General features: G+C 41.0%; 1 protein-coding gene across 2 annotated transcripts in view; it reads left to right on the forward strand.

Moving 5' to 3' along the window:
• The window catches only part of TNFSF4 (TNF superfamily member 4), a 124,008-nt gene extending 106,520 nt beyond the window's left edge, over nt 1-17,488 (forward strand). For both annotated transcript variants that reach the window (XM_072946104.1, XM_006211154.4), the window contains 2 exons: nt 14,923-14,971; nt 16,493-17,488. In XM_072946104.1, coding sequence (XP_072802205.1) covers nt 14,923-14,971; nt 16,493-16,839 — 396 coding nt within the window. In that variant the 3' untranslated portion in view covers nt 16,840-17,488. The remainder of the gene's footprint in view (nt 1-14,922; nt 14,972-16,492) is intronic.
• The last annotated feature ends 668 nt before the right edge of the window (nt 17,489-18,156 follow it).

The raw sequence follows: 18,156 nt of genomic DNA on the forward strand, positions 1-18,156 counted from the left end.
ATAGTCACTTGGAAATAATCTGACGCCAAAACTGTTGATCTCTTTCCTTTTCCTCTCAGTGATCATAAAGTGTGGTCAAACACCCTCCTGTCTCTCTTTTCCTTCCTTTTTTTCAGTAGTGGCAGTGGTAGGGCACAGTGAGGGTAGGGCAGGGGCACTGCTTCTGGCCTGTTCTTTTTCTTTGCAATACAAGAATCCTGGTATTCCTTTAGGAGCTGTCACTTTGAAGCTTTGAGTCACTGGTATACCTGCTTGGTTCACCTGTGCTGCTGGTAAGCATCTGATCAGGGAACTAACACAAAAAGGAAATAAGAAAGAGAGGTTCCACTTTCCTATCATATTCATAAACCCCATAGGCACTCAAGGAGATTTGCTTTTTGAAGAATGCTGACAGTATCAATATTAAGTTCTGTCTATTTTCAGGGCAGAAATGTATGTGTTCATGTCTGAATGTGCACATGGCCAAACATCTGCCCCAACAACTGAGTCAGAAACTGTCTCTCACAGTCTTTCTCTGCCAGTCACAACTTAACAGACATCACTTTGTCCAGTACATTATGAAGTGGGTGGTCATCCTTTTAGTATTCCCCCTCTTAATGAGGGTATTCTTTCCATTTTTCCTTCTCTTTATTCTGGTCCCTTTTACATTGTTTTTTCTCATTTACTTGTTCATATCTACAAACATCTTTAAGGATGTTCTTGACTGCAGGAAATTCTACCAAAAAAAAAAAATAAGTATTATTTCCCTGAGTTCCCTTGTTGGAGCTAATCTGATAATTCTTGTTTCCCTCGGACTTGCTCTGGATTAAGAAAGTCTCTCCTTGGTGAAGGTCTGACAATAGAAACTTCCGTCTCTGATGGTCAGGTCCAAGACTGAGTACCTCAGATGAGATCAGGATGAGATAAGCCGGGTCCTTAGACAATGCCTGGGCTTGTCTCTGCCTACAGGAAATAGAGGGTTTTGGTGCTCAGAGGCCAGTGGGAGTGCGGTTGTGATCACTGTACTGTAGAGAGATCTCGTGTCCCGAGATTCCAGAAGTGTAGCCGCTGTCATGCTCAAGTCTGTAGACCAGTGAGTACAACAGCACACCTGTGTCCTGTCCTCATGCCACATGTTTCCTTCTCTATGCAGAACCCTTTGGGTGAAATTAGAGTAGGTGATCTGGGGAGAAGGTGTTGGGGAGGAGCGAAGTGTCCATGGCAGGATGCCCAAGACATAGACCGGAATTAGGCTCTTCCGAGAAGAAAAGAGAGTAACCCAAAATAGAACAGCTGAGTTTATCACCGGGTCTGGGAGCCCTGAGAGTGCTTTTTCAAACAACCACAGTGTTGCATATTTCCTTACACTGTGGGATGATAAAAAGACAGAATAGATGTCCCCAGTCTAGGCTTAACAATGAATTGCACTAGGGCTCTGAGCAGGAGAGAGCAAATGCTGAAGCAGATACAGAAGTGTAGCCAGCTTCAGCTGGTGCCCGGGCTGCTCCGGAATATGAGTACCTAGGAGACGCAGAGGAGAGGAGTCCTTTCTGACACGTCACCCAGCAGTTCTGTGGCAGAGCCTGGAAGGGAAGCTGAGTGCTGCTTTCCAGGACACTAGGATTCACGGTGAGCTGATCTTGGGGAGAGAATTAGCTTTCTCTGGTCCTGGCGCAGAAATGGAAGCAAATATAGAGAAGGTACGTTAGAACTGTTTGCTCAGTAAATGTGCTCTCATATACGCTGGATACAGATTTGGTGAGGGGAACAGATACTTGAAATTCTTCACTTGACATTAACTTTAATTTTTTCTTATTTCTAGCTAGACTGTTTTAGCTAACATAATTTCTTATGCTGCTAATAGGACCCAAGGCAGCACAATGTATCCTTATATTTAATCTCATACACTTTGTGAAGGGGAAGGGTAGCACAGATTAGGTCGTGTGTGTTCTCCCCGGAACTTGATCAATGGTGGGGTGTGTGTGTGTGTGTGTGAATGTGAGAGAGAGAGAGAGAGAGAGAAAGAGAGAGAGAGATTGAGAGAGAAGGTGTAGAGTAACTCTTGAAGAAGGGACAAAGACTGGTAGCCTTCCTAAATTGATAGGTGAGACTTTGGAATTTTGGTTGAAGGATAGGGTAGGTAGCGATGCCAGTCAAACCCCTACTTCTGTAAGGTGTAATATTACAGTGATCTGTATAGGGGATGAAATAGAGCTGCAATGCTCATCATTTAGCCAGTTAAATAGAACTCCTGGTATATGAGAAAGATATTTGGAGACTGATCATGATTTTTCCTCATTTCTTAGATTTAATTTTTAACTTCATAAAATAATTGTCTACATAGATGACTCTAAAAAAATACAGATATAACTATTAAACTCCATTTGGCAGTCAAACTTCCCTTCGATCAAGTTCATTTAGTAACCTTTGTTTTCTCACCACTTGCTTAAATTTTATTTACTTGTGTGAAAAGCAGAAGTTTTTGCTTTTGAGATGTCAGAAAAAAAGATGGACCTTCCCACTCCTTGTATAACTTACTTCCCTTTTTGGGTCTTGATTTTTTTTTCGTCTGAAATGTGAGGCAGTTGGATGAAATGATCAGAAAGATCTCTTCCAGCTTAATCTCCTGTGAGTATGTAGTTTATATATATTCATAAAATGGGTACGAGGATCTGAGAAACAGAATAGTAAGTCACTGGATTTTTGTGTCTAGGCTTATGGACATCCTGGTTCTTAGGAAGGGACTAGGGGAGATCAGATTTGCACATATATTTGTGATCTGTATTTATTAATATACTATGTACATATCTAAACAACTTATTCTGGGTTAGAAAGGGGAAAGAAGTGGCTGCTGTAGAAGGCTATCCATGCTACAAGTTATAAAATTGAGTGCTTCTGTCGCAAAAAAATATACACGCTATTTGGCTGTTTACTGGGGCTGCCGTTTAAAGTATCAGGCTTCCAGTCTTACCTGTACCTCCACCTGGGAACAATGGCAGAAAGAAGCTGACCTATAAGATAGGAAGCTTTTGTAAATTATGTCCCCGAGCTGTTGAAGCCGGGCTCTTCCAAGATTTTTATCACCTTTGCCAGCATACCTCATAGATATGCTTTTAGTGATAATTCTTCAGCGAATCCCACTTGAAGTTAAAGGTTTGCATTCTTACCACCTTTACCCTTGGGAAAGACAGGAGTGGAGGTGTTTGGAAAATGAACTGTTTCGTGTCAGTGAGGGCTAGAATTAGAATTCAGTTTCTTGAGGAAATTTCAGGCTACAACTTGGACTTTTGTTTGTATCCTTCAGGAAGAAGAAAGAGACATTTTTGCCTAGAAAAATCTTGTCTCAGATTAGGTCAACTTAAATGTGTCCCCATGTAATTTAACAAGTTAAAGAAAAATTTAAATGACAGATACGCAAATAAATTATTTTCAGTGCAATTGAATTTGTATTTTATAAGCAAATCTGTAAGAATTAAAAAGAAACATCTGAAATATCGAACTGACTTGTCATTAAGTATTTCGAGGCTCTTAAAGGAGGTACTAATTAAAACTTACAGAATCATTGGATTTTTGAGCAGACATTAGACATAGTCCATTTACAGATAAGAAAACAGAAACTCAGGGAAGATAAAAGCTGGAGGAGGAGGTAATGCTTCAGCTAATATTAGAAGAAGGGGTAGAAATTCTTTGAATAGGCAAGAGGGATGGTGGTGGTTGGATACGGGTAGAAGGCTTTCTAGGTAGATAAAGCAAATTGTTCAGAATGGTTGAAGTTGAGGGTTCACTGGGGAAAGTGGCAGAAAATGTAGTTGAAAATCTAGGTGTCTTGGGAGCACACTTCATTCCATTCTATGCAAAATAAACTAAAGGAAAAATTACCCAAATTGTCGTTTCGCCAACTTTAACTTCTCTTGCATGGTCTACATATTGACAAATACAGATAGTGAATCTAATCTCACATAGCACTAGGGGGCACCATAGTAAAACTAACATTTCTCAGATACCTTTTAAAGAGAATCCACTCTTTTTTTTTTTTTTTCCTGAGGAGTTAAAGATGAGAAAACTTTTCTCAGGAAGCCAAGTGCTCATCTGTGGATAAACAGTATCAGGAGGACCTAATATTGTTCACTGTTTACCTAGTGATGATATTCTCTAAATGTAAAATTTAAATACAGGTTCTGACCCAAGTACTCAAAATAGGACAGAATAACTCGGACAGGGATCCTGCTGGAAAATGCCACATATGTACACATGTGTAGAAACAAATATACACACTCAGAGGAGAGATGGAAGGAGCAGAAAGGCTCTTGGTGTAGACCTAGGAATAGAACGTCCCTGTTCCTTTCTCTGACCTCAACCCTTAGCTGCAAGCCCTGAGTAGGCAGACCTAGCCTGGCCTAGGTGCTGACCGCCCTGCCCTTCCAGCTGTTTCTTTTAATAGCAATTATTTCTGTGCCCATCGCTCTGAGAGAACCTGTGACTTCCCACCCACTTCAGGGATTCTCCATCCATGAATCCGATTAGGGACGTTAACTCTTCTGGAGTCATTCAGGTTGGAGGAGCCATGTATAACGTTATTATTACATTTAGGAAGTGAAAAGATACAATTGAGTAACAGAGTAGAAAGGTTATTTCTCTTAGTCACAGATGAAATACACGGTAGTGTTAGGATGAAGTTGTGTTCCCCACTGTGCTCGTGCATTTTGTTTATGCCCGCCCATACTTTTGACATCCGTATCTTTTCAAATGAAGGAATTAAAACACGTCTTCATACAAAAATACAACACATCTCAAACTTTTGGGGGAGGCATTGAGGTGTTAGAAGAGAGTACGTTGGACCAGGAACTAGAAGACTCTGGCTCCGTCCAGTCTTTTAGCTTCAGGGCTCTGGGTAAATTCCCTGAAATTCTCTGAGTGTCAGTTTAATCATTTCTAAAAGTGGAATTTGGTTGTTACGAGGAGCAAATGTGTTATAGAGCTTTGTTAAGTGTTGAGATTATCACTGTTCATGAACATGCTGCCACAAGCACACCACCATTAAAATGTTTACCTTGTAGCACACACACACCGTAACTTCAGTCTCAGAAAGCATATCACAGTTAAGATTAACTTAACTTCATGGATTTTGATATCCCTGCTGTAACTTTAAGTTTAAAAAAAACCCTTGAAATAATTCTAGCATGGGTGAATATAGGTTTCTAATTAAGAGCTTATTAATTGTATTAATTGTATTAGCTTATTAAATGTATTAGTGAACAAAGGAAGAATGAAGGGGAGCATTTATGAGGGTATAAAGTGTTCTTAGGTTAGTATATGAAAGTGGTTCAGAGGCCTAAAATGACACCCTTACAACACATGGCCCAGGCTGGTTCCGTCTCCCCTACTTTGATACAGTTCATCCAATTCTCCAATAACTTGGTTGCAGAAAATTATATTTAGAATAGAGGTCTGGTTCACAGTAGTAGAAACATTGGGGATGTGACTGACATAATTAAAATTTTTTTCTTTTCGGTAGACATTTCATTCTGAGACGCAATTTGGATGGATTATCAGTCTGTGTAAATGTGTCTAGCTTTGATAACATGAAAATGCTGTTAAAGAACACACTCTGACAGGAAGATGGACAAACAGACCCAAACTTTAGTTCTTCCAATACTAATTAAAGAAGAGCTTATGGATAGAAGCCTTCACTCCCAAGGTGTTGTCTAGGTGGGGAGCCGGAGGGCCCAGTGAGTGTAAATAGACTCTCGGGTTGGGCTTCCCCGTAGGCATCAGCCTAGAGAACCAGTGAAACTGACAAAGATTAGGATGAAAATGACAATCAGTATTACAAGAGTTATAAACAAGCACCAAAATAGTCAAGGGACAATATAAAAACCTTGCTGGTTATAAAATAAGTTGTAAAACATGTGTTTTACTGCTCAGTAATGTAAAATATATTTTGAATTACCTATGTGTTGGGTGCTTAATGTTTTTAACTTCCGAGGTCCCTCAGGATCTTAATCTGGCCCTGTATTTTGTGGTACAATGAAGATGGAGAACTCAAAGCTCTTATTTGGGGGCAGTTTGAGGGGCATCACTCCTGGTGCTACTTGCAATAACCATCTCTGTTTTTACAATCTTTTCCCTACTTTCATCCTCACTTCACTGTGATCTTGGAGGAAGATAGACAGATATTTGTGTGCAGTTCCACAATGAGGAAATTTGAGACATGGAGACTTGTCTAGGTTAATACAGAAATATCAGACTTAGAAATTGAGGCTAGGTTTAAATTCTAGTCCTGTCTCTTTCCATCACACTTGGCCAAGACTCCATGAAGCTAAGCCTTAAGAACTTTGGCCGGCTGTTTTAAAATTTGTTCTTTCTAACATTAATTGCTTTTGAGGAAAAGTTGGGGGAAAGGTTTATAACTTGGCATAAAGGTTTGAAAGATTCCTTTTTTAAAGGAATCTTAATATACTTAACAAATACAGATAACGTAATGAAGCTTTAACATTAGCATAATACCTCATACGTTATTTTGATAGAACAGACTGTTGCCATGTGTAATATATTCATAGAAGAGAACGGGGACCTGGATTTGGGCACTAGCTCAGTCATTAGACTGTGTAATCTCCCTGGGTCTGTCTAGTTCTATCAGACTCTGATTCAGATAATTATTTGACTGTCATAAGTGGGATTTCACACTAGATATAAATACTTTTGCAACCACGCATTAGTTTCCTGGGGATGCCCTAACAAATTACCACTAATTGGATACCTCAAAACAAAAGAAAGTTAATCTCTCATAGTTCTGGAGGATAGACATTTAAAAGCTAAGTGTCAGCAGGGCCATGCTCCCTCTGAAGGCACTACAGAAGAGTGTCCTTCCTTGTCTAGCTTCTGGTGGCTCCCAGCAATCCTTAGTGTTCCTTGGCTTGTAGTTCCATCACTCCAGGCTCTGCCTCCATCTTCCCATGACCATCTTCCCTGTGTGTATCTCATTATCCCCTTGTCTCCCATTAAGGACACCAGTCGCACTGGACTTAGGACCCACCCTAATCTAGTTACCTTATTTTAATTAAACCTGCAAAGACCCTACTTCCGAATCAAGTCACATGCCGAGTTTCCAGGTGGACGTGAATTTTATATAAACCATTTGTTAATTTACTTATTCAAAAAGAATCAGTTACCTGTCAGACATTGAGGAAACAACAGTGAGCAAGACCTGGTCTTCCTTGCCCTCTCAGAGTCTGCAACCTAGTGGGGAAAGAAGACAGTTAAAGAAGCAATGGCATAGTATATGCTAAGTACTGGAAAACCAAGTAGAGTGCAGCTCTTCGGTAAGAAGTTTCACCAAAAGCTATCTCCCTAGCTTCAGTATCTAGTTTCTCAATTGGGATTATGAAGTGAGCATACTTTTCTTTTGCATTAGGTGCTTTATTTCTCTTCCATTAATTAACAGGAAGGCCTTAGTTTAAAATGTCACTGTCATTATTGCTACCACCACCACCACCATCATCCCACTGCTATTTGGTGATGATTTTTACCAGTTAACAAACTTAGTTCGTAGCGGAATACAGGTTGAGTATTATTTAGCCTTACGCAAATGAGGCTAAGAGCTTCATTGCATAAACAACACAAAAGATACTCTTGATTGTTCATTAGCCAACAGAGGGAGACACTTGTGGAGAAAACCTGCTACTTTTGTTACAGCTGAGTGGTTTATTGTGTTGAAAAGATCTGTTCAAAATGTCTTCTTATCCCTCAGTAATTTGGGGTTCTTTTGAATGTTGCGATTTGCCTAATCTCTGATATGAAATAAAGAGTCCTTAGATGCTACTTATTCCACATTGCTTATACTACTGTCTTAATTGAGGTTGGACGTAAAGATGAAGAAATTAGAAATGGAGGAAGGGAAAAGACTTGTTCTAAGACCAGACCTAGGCATTCCTATTCTCAGTGTATTTTTTGTTATACTCACTAGTTTGTTTTATTTTTTAGATTCCGTGTGGGAGTGATACCACTGTCTCTGTCTGACAGGAAGGGAGTTCTTAGAGCCATGTTTGGACAGACCCTTCTGTCAGTGTACTTTAAGGATTTCCCCAGTTAATGTGTAAAGCGAAACCCAGGTATAAGAGTATCTTCCTCTTGAGGCTATAAAGAATTGGTTGCATTAGGCCAGTCACAAAAATTTGAAGGTGTGTTCTTGTCACATGGATGCTTTTGGTTCATTTGGTTGTTTACCTGAACACTTGATATTCTTGTTAGAAATCTGTTCATTGCTAAGGATTCGGAACAGTGAAACCACAGCAGAGGAGGGGGGCAGTAAACAGAGGCTGGCCGTTGCTGTGTAAATTTGACGCAAAGAGTGGAAGTGACCAGAGAGGGGAGACAGTATTAGAATATCACATGGGCTGTGTAGACAGAAGAGGGTAAACGTTAGGAGACAGATTATAGAAAAAGGTACTGGCTGCCATGGTGAAAGGTAGGGATGGAGAAGGAGAAGCTATTAGATGACAGTTAAAACGGCTTCTCTTTGTGTTCACTGAGTCTCAGTGTTCTTTAGTCAGCAAGATTTTCAAAGCCGTGCATCTTTATCTCTAAGAAATACAACTTGTGGGATAGTGTTTTCTGAACATGGAAGACTCTTTGGCCAAGAATCAGTTTTTGCCTGTTCTTCCTATTCCTTTCTCTGAGTGGCGTTCTGAACTTCCCTGATCAGAAGTGGGAGTCCTTCCCTTCGTAAGGGAGTTTCCGCTATGTACGCATTAAATCCACCAGGAAGAGAGTCCACCTTTCCAGCCCCCTGTAGTGGGGTAAGTATGGAAAATTCCATCTTCCTCTTCAGAGGCTCTTGAAACCTGACTGTTTGTGAGGCTGTGCTTTCATGATCTCTCAGGTTTCCTCCGATTGATATGAAGTCTAAGGTTGAGGGAGCAGAGGTCCATGTTCCAGTGGGGGTGGCATGGTGAACCAGGGAGTCTCCATCACAGATCCGTTTCCCCACCGTCTTCCACTGACTCACATTCCATCCCACTCCTACCTAAGTTCTTGACTGATACCAAGTGAGGAAGGGCAAGGCCCAAATAGTGAATGCAGAGCCCACTCTTGTTATCATATTTGATGAGTCATTCCCTCCTGCCACAGATGCCTCCCTTCCAGGGCAAATGCCACATGAGAATAAGTTTGGCAGCTTCATGCCACATCCCAGTGAGTCAGAATTAGAAACTCACACACTCCAAGGATGAGCTTTTGAAGCAAACATCACTTTTTTGGGCCCATGGTACAGGCTGCTGGATAAATGCTAGGTACCAGACATTTCCATCTATTTTCTAGACAGCTCAGTGCTCAGGGTGCTGAGAGAGGCCAGGAGAGGATGTAATTCTGACTGTTTTTTGCATCACCTCCTTGCTGCTTACTTTGTTCTTGTCCTGCTGCCCCTTGTCAGGACAGTTGCATTGAATCAGAGCCCAGCTAGGGGCTTTGCCACCCTGTACTACACAGACAGCCTTGTAGGGTTGGCTGAGGAGCTCTGTCCTGGGGAACATCTAGATATCTTGAGCTATATCTGAATATTTTGACAACTATCTAAAACCTATTATTTTAATCTTGCTCAGTATTGATGATGAAAACAATTCAAATTAATCTTGGGCCCTCAGACAAGTGGTTTCATAGTGGTTTTTTCACTCCTGGGATAGTGTGGTGTAAATAGAAAGGATATTATCATGAACTTGGGGTTCAGTTAGACTCAAGTTAATACCTATTTATTCCTGAGCAAGTTCTTAACAGTACTGACTCTCATTTTCCTATCTGTAAAACATGGCGAATTATTATTCCTACTGAATAGTATTATTTTGAATAGCAAATGTGGTAATGAATTTGAGAAAGGATAATGCAGTGCACGGCACATTGTAAGTTCTCAATAAGTTTTTATTGTTTTTCTTGGCTACACCAAGAATGATCTCATTTTTAGACCTTTCTTCCTTTTGATTACCTATGTCCTCTTTCTCTTTCGAGGCTTAAGCCCAAGTCTTTCCTCCTTGAGTTGCCAAATCCTGCAATGATTTTTCTGTTCTCCAGAACCTTACGGTATATACATTGCCTATTGATGTTTACCAGAGGTTTTATGTAGAGGAACTATTTCCCCAGTTGGCATACAAGTTTGTAAAAAATAATTATGTGTTCTATTCCTTCATGTTCTTAGAGTTAAATGTAATGCCTGCCACATAGCAAGTACTCAGTAATTGTTGATGCTGTTTCAAATCACTAAATAATATGACAATCATATAACTATTCTGTCAACTACTGAGTAAGACTTACAGTAGAGCAAATGTTCCCTGAGCACCAGCTTCGGGATAGGGATGCTTTTTGCCAGTGGCATGGCTGAGGATACATTTCCCAGATTTAGGCCTTCAGGAGTTGACCGTTTAAAGTAGTAATTCTCAAATCCTGAGCCTTGGATGCTTGGAAAATGCAGATTACTGAGTCCACCCAGACCTTTTGAATCAGAATCTTTATGACTAAGTTGGCTGTCTGCACATTTTTACAAATTTCCCAGCTGATTCTAATGCACGTTAGAGTTTGAGAACACTGGGCCAGTGGACCTTCTGTTGCATCATCAGCTGTGCCTAGATGGGACACATGATTATTCAGTCAGTTGGTCAGATAGCCTATATGTCAGCTGTCTGCTGAGGACTCTGTTCTTCCTGTTTCCTTGGTTCCACTTATCACAGCCCTCAGACCCAGGAGGGAAGCCTGAGCTCTGGGCTCTCTCTGTGCCCTCTCAGGATGAGACCACCACCCTTGCCAGTCTGCTGTGTGCGGCAACTTCTTCTTTCCTCCAACTTGCACCAAAGTGAACACAAGGAATGGAGAATGAATACAATCTTCATGGAATTTTTCCTCATTTCAAATTTGCATGGAGAGAAAAAAAACCCTTTTTTATATATAATGAAAATTGTACTGGATTCGAGGGTAGGAGTTGAATTCCTTTACTTCTATAGGCTTCAATTCTTCATCTGTAAAATACCATGTTCACTTAGAAGAGGATTTCTTTTATACTCAAATGCTTCTGAGACCACTTCATTCAAACTTCAGTACTGTACTTTGCTTCTGGTGTGTAGATTTATAGGAGTTTCTATTCCCTTTTGAGGATGGTATGGGCTCCTCTGACTTTCTGGGTTGAAGAAGCTTTATTCTATAGCTTTTCCTCACATGAAAACCCTTTGGGACTTTTTATATGTCCTATTTTCTTTCAGTATCTGGAGAAGACCTGAGGATTTTGATTTTCTTGATATAAAAAAGGTCATGTTTGTGCATGTGGGTAAAATAAATATTTTCTGATTGTTTCCTGGTGACCTTTCTCATAAAGCCAGGATCATTTTGTATGGTTTCTCTGGGCTACAGAGATTCAGAGAGCTGATATTTTGGGGATTTTGATGGTTTTCATTTTTTATTTTATTAATACCTTTATTCTCTAATCATATATAAAGCTTAAATAGTGTTATACAGAATAAATTAAGAACGTGACATGAATCTTGTCTCCCATGGGCATCTAAGAATAATAGCTGACATTTATCAACCCCTTACGATGTTCCAGGTCAGGTGCTGAAAATTTACAGACGTTTTCTTATTAAATCTTCACAACTCTCAGCGATACAGATTTTACTGTTTCCATTTTACAGATGAATCAGCAAGGTAATACCATTTTCCTAAGATCACACAGCTGAGTGGCCTTGTAGAGGGGAGGAGACATGTATCCAATAGTGGTAGATTAAAAAATTTTTTTTACATTACAGTTCAGTCTTGGTATTGTACATTTTATGGATTTTAACAAATGAATGATGACATGTACCCACCATTAGAGTATCATAGAGAATAGTTTCACGACTCTAAGAATCTCTGTTCCTCTCTCCCATCTCCCTCACCCCTGGCAACACTGATCTTTAACTATCTCTCTAGTTTTGCCTTTTTCTGTAGTTTGCTTACATAGTGGAATCATCCAGTATGTAGCCTTTTCAGATTGGCTTCTTTCACTTAGTAATATGCAATTAAGGTGCCTCCATGTCTTTTCATGGTTTGAGAGCTCATTTCTTTTTAGCACTGTATGATACTCCATCGTCTGTGTCTATAACAGTTTATATATCCATTTAAACTACTGAAGGACATCGTGGCTGCTTTTGCTTGGCAGGTTTTGGCAATAATAAACAAAGCTACTATAAACATCCGTGTAAATAGAGCAATTTTTAAGTACTTGCTATGGGAAACCCAAAATCAGGAATTTGATTTAGGCCTTGAAGGTGATGATATTTTGATGGGTAGACATAGGTAGAGGGACATTTTTTTTTTGGTGGAGAGAACAAAGAAAGCAGGTAATTTTTGGATGCTCACCATGTGCCAGGCACATTGTTGAGTGCCTTCACGTATGTTCACTTATTTAAGCTTTAGAGTCATCTCCTGGAACATTGCAATAACAATATTATGGCTTCCTTTCACAGACATGAAAGCTAAAGCTTAGAAGTGGTATATAATGTTTCCAAATTCACAAAACTAGAGAGGTCACAGTTTGAACTGAATCTGACTCCCAAGCCTATACCCTCTGTCTTGTCCTACCAGGCTCTATTCAAGGTCAAGGAGATTAGAGGAAATGGTTGGTTTGGGCATAGGACATAGAAAGGTTATGTGTAGCAGTAATGCTTGACAAGGAGGTTGACGGAAAGCCTTGGGTTGGGCACTGTGGGCGTGTTTCTGGGCAGCTGGGTTGTCAGCATGAGGTAATCAGGCTTAGGAGATGAAGGGAAACATTGTGGAAGGACGTGGAGCAAGAGGAAGAACCATCTCATTTTATTTCACAACGTTGCCTAGTCTTGGTGACGTTGATGCTAGTGAGAAACTTCTGAGACTAAGCAAATTTCTAATAATTTCTCCTGGGTAGCCTTCAGGAGAAGGAAAGAAGCTTGAGTCTGGAGTTGCAGTGGATTTCCCTAAGAGAGAAGTCACACGTGCTTTCCTTGCTGCCTCTCAGCATCTTGGTCTCAGACTATCCTGTTGGTCACTACCACCCCTACTTCATCAGAGTACTTCAGAACTTTGGGGGATTTCTTTGGTTTGCAGGAACCTTTTGAATATTTTACATAATCCATCAAATATTCAAATTATGAGGGCTTTTAGGTCAGAGAGCTTGATGTAAATTTGGGATGAGGAGGCTTCTTGTTTTCCTCTTTTATTAAAACTGACTTGCAACTTTTAAAATTTGAATCATGGACAGTGCTGAAAGGGATGCCTGTGATCTTTGAGTAATTTTTAAAGATGAGACTCTGATGCCTAGGGAAGTTTTGAAGCTGGCCTAAAATGACACCATCCTTTCCTGGCTGGCATTAGAACCAGGTTGCTGCGTGCTGAGACCCATACTCTTGGTGTGATAGCACAGGCTACTTCTGACTTTCACAAGGAACCAGCCGGCTGGGATGGTAGTGGGGGCATTCATTCACGCAGCGGATTGCGGTGATGGGGTAATATGCCTTTTGAGAAGCCTTCCTCCAGAACATTGCCTTAAAGCATGAAGGACATGAGTTCAGCCTCACACACAGTCCACAGAGAGGGGAGAGCGCCAGAGACTGTCAAGTTCATGTGCTCAGCACTGAATGATAGTGCTCCTCGAGCCCAGCCACTAGCAGAGCTCGGAAAGGCTCTCCCTTCTTCCTACACTGCCTGTTGGTTTCAGCTTGGTAAGGCTTGTAATTTTGTGTACAACGGGCGTAGGGTATTCTCCGTCTGTGTGGGCAGTCCTCAACGGAATCCATTTGACTGCGGCTACGAGTGTGCCAGGAGAGTGGGAAGCAGGGATTCCACACCCCAGAGCATGAAAACAGATTCCTCCCCACACCTTTCATCAGGACATCTTGGCAAAAATAACCTGGTGGGTGGAGTAGTTCTTGGCAGGTGCAATAGGTGGGGTTTTTTTGTTTTTTTGTTTTTTTTGTAGTTGTTGTTGTTTTGTTTTTCTATTTCCTTTTTTAGTAGGTAATACAAAATTTGGAAAATATAAAAAAGTAGACGATGGAAAGTGACAGAACCTCCCCCTCCTGACCTCAGGCTTCCAATTTCTTTCTCCAGCAGCATTATTTTCTTTCAGATAAAGTCAGTGCCCACACAAACATTATTTTTTAACACAAATGGTAATGTACCTTATACATGTGTCCACTTTTTGCCTTTGCTTTTTTCACTTAATGTATTTTGGAGTTTGCTCCATGTTGAATTTTGTTCTTTTATCCACCAAACTTCTACAGACATTGTATCTATCAGCTTTCCTTTCTTCATTGTTTTACTTCTTTCTTGCTGTTGAGTAGTCACTTGGTTCTAGTTAGGTTTTTCATGTGGTTAAACAGTAGGTGAAGATCCAGCATTAAAAGAAGTACACTCAGATCTACTCATGTCTGAGGATTATGACAGTATTCGCTGCGTGTATGCCCTGAAAATAGGACACCCTTACCCCTGTTGTACAGTAAAAGAGCAAGCAGCCAGGAGGCTTCCAGAATTCACGCCCAGTGCTTCTGGGAGTCTGCTGCCATGCTGGGTTGGTTGGTCACAGCCTTCTCTATGAGGGGTCTCTGTGACTGAATGGGTTTCTTAACAGGATGACTATCAAGTGCTCTGTTATCCAAAATGGGAAATTGGGGCTCGGTGAGCCAAAACAGTATACTAAGGAAGGGTTTGGCAAGTGAGGACAGATCTTAGATGCATGAAAGAACAGAATACGCCTAACTTATCTTCAGAGATGTTGTGGAACAGGAAGTGGGGCAGGTAGGAAGTCTGGGTCCAACCCACAGAGAGAAAAACCAAATCTCTCGTCAAGCTGTTCCCTTTGCAGGCTACTGCAGTTCTGCTTCATAGGCCGTGACTTGTCAAGTCCATTTGTTTTTTTTTCTTTTCCCTAAAAATATATCCTTTTTCCTCCTTTAGGTGCCAGCTGAGTACCCTCCAATTCAAAGTATCAGAGTACAGTTTACCAGTAAGTATTGTCAGAAATTTAACTGATTCATAATTTTTAAAAAATCTTCTCTCCGGCCTCTTTATTTCCTCCATAACACAAGATCTCTCCTTACCCTTAGGGAAGCATTTTAAATCCTGGAGTTGTTGGAGCCTGCATATTGTTTTCATTAGGGACAAAGAAGCTGTATAAAGAAGAAAAGGGGAGTAGTTAGTTACCAAACACTTGCTTGTCAATGTGTTAATTACTTTATAATCCTCACTTAATCCTCCCAGGAATCCTTTGAGTAGGAATTATTCTCATTTTTTAGGTAAGTAAAGCAAGACTTTACTTCTTACAAGTCTGACCGTAAGACACATTAAATCCCAGAATTCTATTATAGGATAAGATTTTTACCTTAATGAGAGTTTGGGGATGCCAACCCTTGTCTTAAAGAAAAGGTGGTATTTTAACTACCAGGAGAGCATTATTTGGATCCATGATTAATACTAGGACAACCACCGGTAGTTTCTGTGTAAATATTCACTTATTTATTCAGTTCTGCTGAGCTGAAGGGATGTCTTGCCTTCTATACATGGTCCACATTTTCAATTCAAAGTATGCCCCCTGGACTTGGTACAAAGCAGGAATTACTGAGTTGTGCCCAGCAGTGGGAACCTGTTCTTTCCTATCACCAATGGACATGGGCCAGAGTGGGGACTTTGAGATGTGGTTGCTTGACCACTCAGAATGATACTGAGGCTGCTGTGGAAATAAAAGAAATTTAGGTGTTTCTGACTTATGCTTGAAATGGCCTCACACAAAGCTACCCAAGCCATCACTCCGCATTCTCCTACTCTTCCCTTTCTTTCTTGAGTGGCAGCAGCTCTTCTCAAGGCAATAAAATGGTAGAAGGGAGAAGCAGATCTGTGTCCTTAAGCCCTTCCACCCGCATCTCACTTAGCAGAACCTGAGCCCATGGACATTCTGTGCATAGCCGCATTGCTAAGCTTAACTGACCGTTGGCAAAGGCCAGGGGTACCTGCTATTGGTAAGTTCAATGCCCAAGACATGTGAAAAATTTGCATTTCATGGTCAGATGGAGAGAGGATAGGGAAGAGTTAAAAGCAATTGCTTTGCGTGGAGGGGTGTGCAGGACACAGGAAAAGGGCACTTCTGCCACCCTTTGCCCTGGTCTCACCATTGAGTAAGAAAAGAAGCACTGAAGTTGGCCAACCCCTCATGATTTAAAAAAAATCAGGGAAACCTTGAAACTCCATTTCCTGCCACAAGTCTGTTGTGACACCTGCCAATTGCTGTCATCGTTCAGCTCTTAAACAGCCCCACCTGAAACGCTCTTGGCTGCTAGTATTGGCTTTTCCTCATCTTCCGTTCCACAGGTAAAGCAGATTCCAGCTCAGTACTTCCTTTCATTCTTCTCAGAATCTCTCCCTATCACTTTCTCTTTGCATGTTTCTAGACATACTGGGAGGTTGTTACCCAACAACCTTCTAAGAAATCATTCTTTTCCCTTTTTTTTTCTTTTTGCCCTACCCTCCTTAGAGTGTGAAAATGAGAATGGTTTCACCATTGCATCCTCAAACAAGGATGGGACCATGAAGGTGCAAAACAACTCAATCATCATCAGCTGTGACGGCTTCTATCTCATCTCCCTGAAGGGCTACTTCTCTCAGGAGCTCAGCCTCAGCCTTCAGTACCGGAAGGGTCGGGAACCCCTCTTCTCCCTAAGCAAGGTCAGAACTGTCGACTTTGTCACAGTGGCCCATCTGGCTTTCAAGGACATAGTCTACTTGAATGTGAGCACTCACAGTACCACCTGTGAAGACATCCAGGTGAATGGTGGGGAACTGACTCTCATTCATCAAAATCCCGGTGGATTCTGTGCTTAATAGGACCTGATGGCTGCATCTGAGCCAGACACCAGCATGAATGCTGAACTGGGCATGGAGAGGACACTGAGTCTTCCTTGGGAGTGGGAGTCATCCCAGCTCAGCCCTCATACATGGCCACATGGGATGTGACCAGAGCAGATCACCCCTCCCCCACTCAGGGATATTTAAAACATTTTACATAGCAGTTAACTTTACGTATTTATCCTCATAGCTCCTAAATCACCTAGCCCTCATCCCTCATGATTGCCTCAAGCCTATTAGGCATCTCTGAGAGAATGAGAAAAATAGGTACCTCTTCCTGAAGACGTATTGTTTCTATTGGTTAGGAAATTATCATAGTAAACTTTCTTTATCAGAAAAGACACTTGACTACCATTTGCTGGATATGTGGACATATGGCATTGTCAAAATGAAGAGGACCGAAGAGGCGGGTTATGAATCTGCCAGAAGTGGTGTGGACCGACTCCTGGCAGCCAGAGGTGCCTCTCCAAGATGAACTTGGTTGCAGTTTGCATATCGCCTAAATACCTCTCTCATGTGGTGGAGTTCAGAAGGAAGATCAGCTTGCGAACAGCTGTCAGGACTCGATGAAGATAGCCGGCTAAGGAGTACTCCGTGCTCTGGGCTTCTTCCTTCTCGCTCACACTTTTTTTTTTTTTTTTTTTTTGCTTTCCCAGCCACCAAAATGTTTTTAATAGAAATTTTCCTTCAAAGAGACATCTTGAGGATGTGATGCTGTGAAAAATCTAATCAGTGATTTAAGGAAAACAGAGAGATTTTTTCTAACTGGGAGAGGGAGATAATTTATTGTGAAGGTTGTCTTTGTCACACTGGAGAGCAGTGAAGCTGGATCTCTCAGAGCAACAGTCAGTGGGAATTCAGTCTGGGGAGGAAATCACGTTCTTGGTCACCGATAGGCAAAGTGACACATGTCCATCCTCCTGCTTATGCTGAGATGATACTCAGCCCCATGCCTTATACACACGTACCATCTTGCCAGTTTCAAAAAATGTAGCTATTCTGTTATCAACTGCAACTTTACGTCAAGAGACATTGAGAAGTTATAACGTCTTATAAAAAATAATGATCTCTGTCTAGAAACACCGTAACATCACATATGATCTCATGTTGATAATTGAGACTAGGACCAATAATCAGCCAGTACCAAGGTTTGCAACAAAATAAGATCACCATGTGTTTGGTTTAAATGTCCCTCTTTAATATATCAAGCTTTTGGCATTGTGGACAGATGGGCTTTTCCTTAAGTCAGTTTCCAGATGATTTGCAAGTTTTCTGACAAAACTTTTATAAATT

The sequence above is a fragment of the Vicugna pacos genome, chromosome 21 (genome assembly GCF_048564905.1).
Source record: "Vicugna pacos chromosome 21, VicPac4, whole genome shotgun sequence".
Taxonomy (NCBI): Eukaryota; Metazoa; Chordata; class Mammalia; order Artiodactyla; family Camelidae; genus Vicugna; species Vicugna pacos.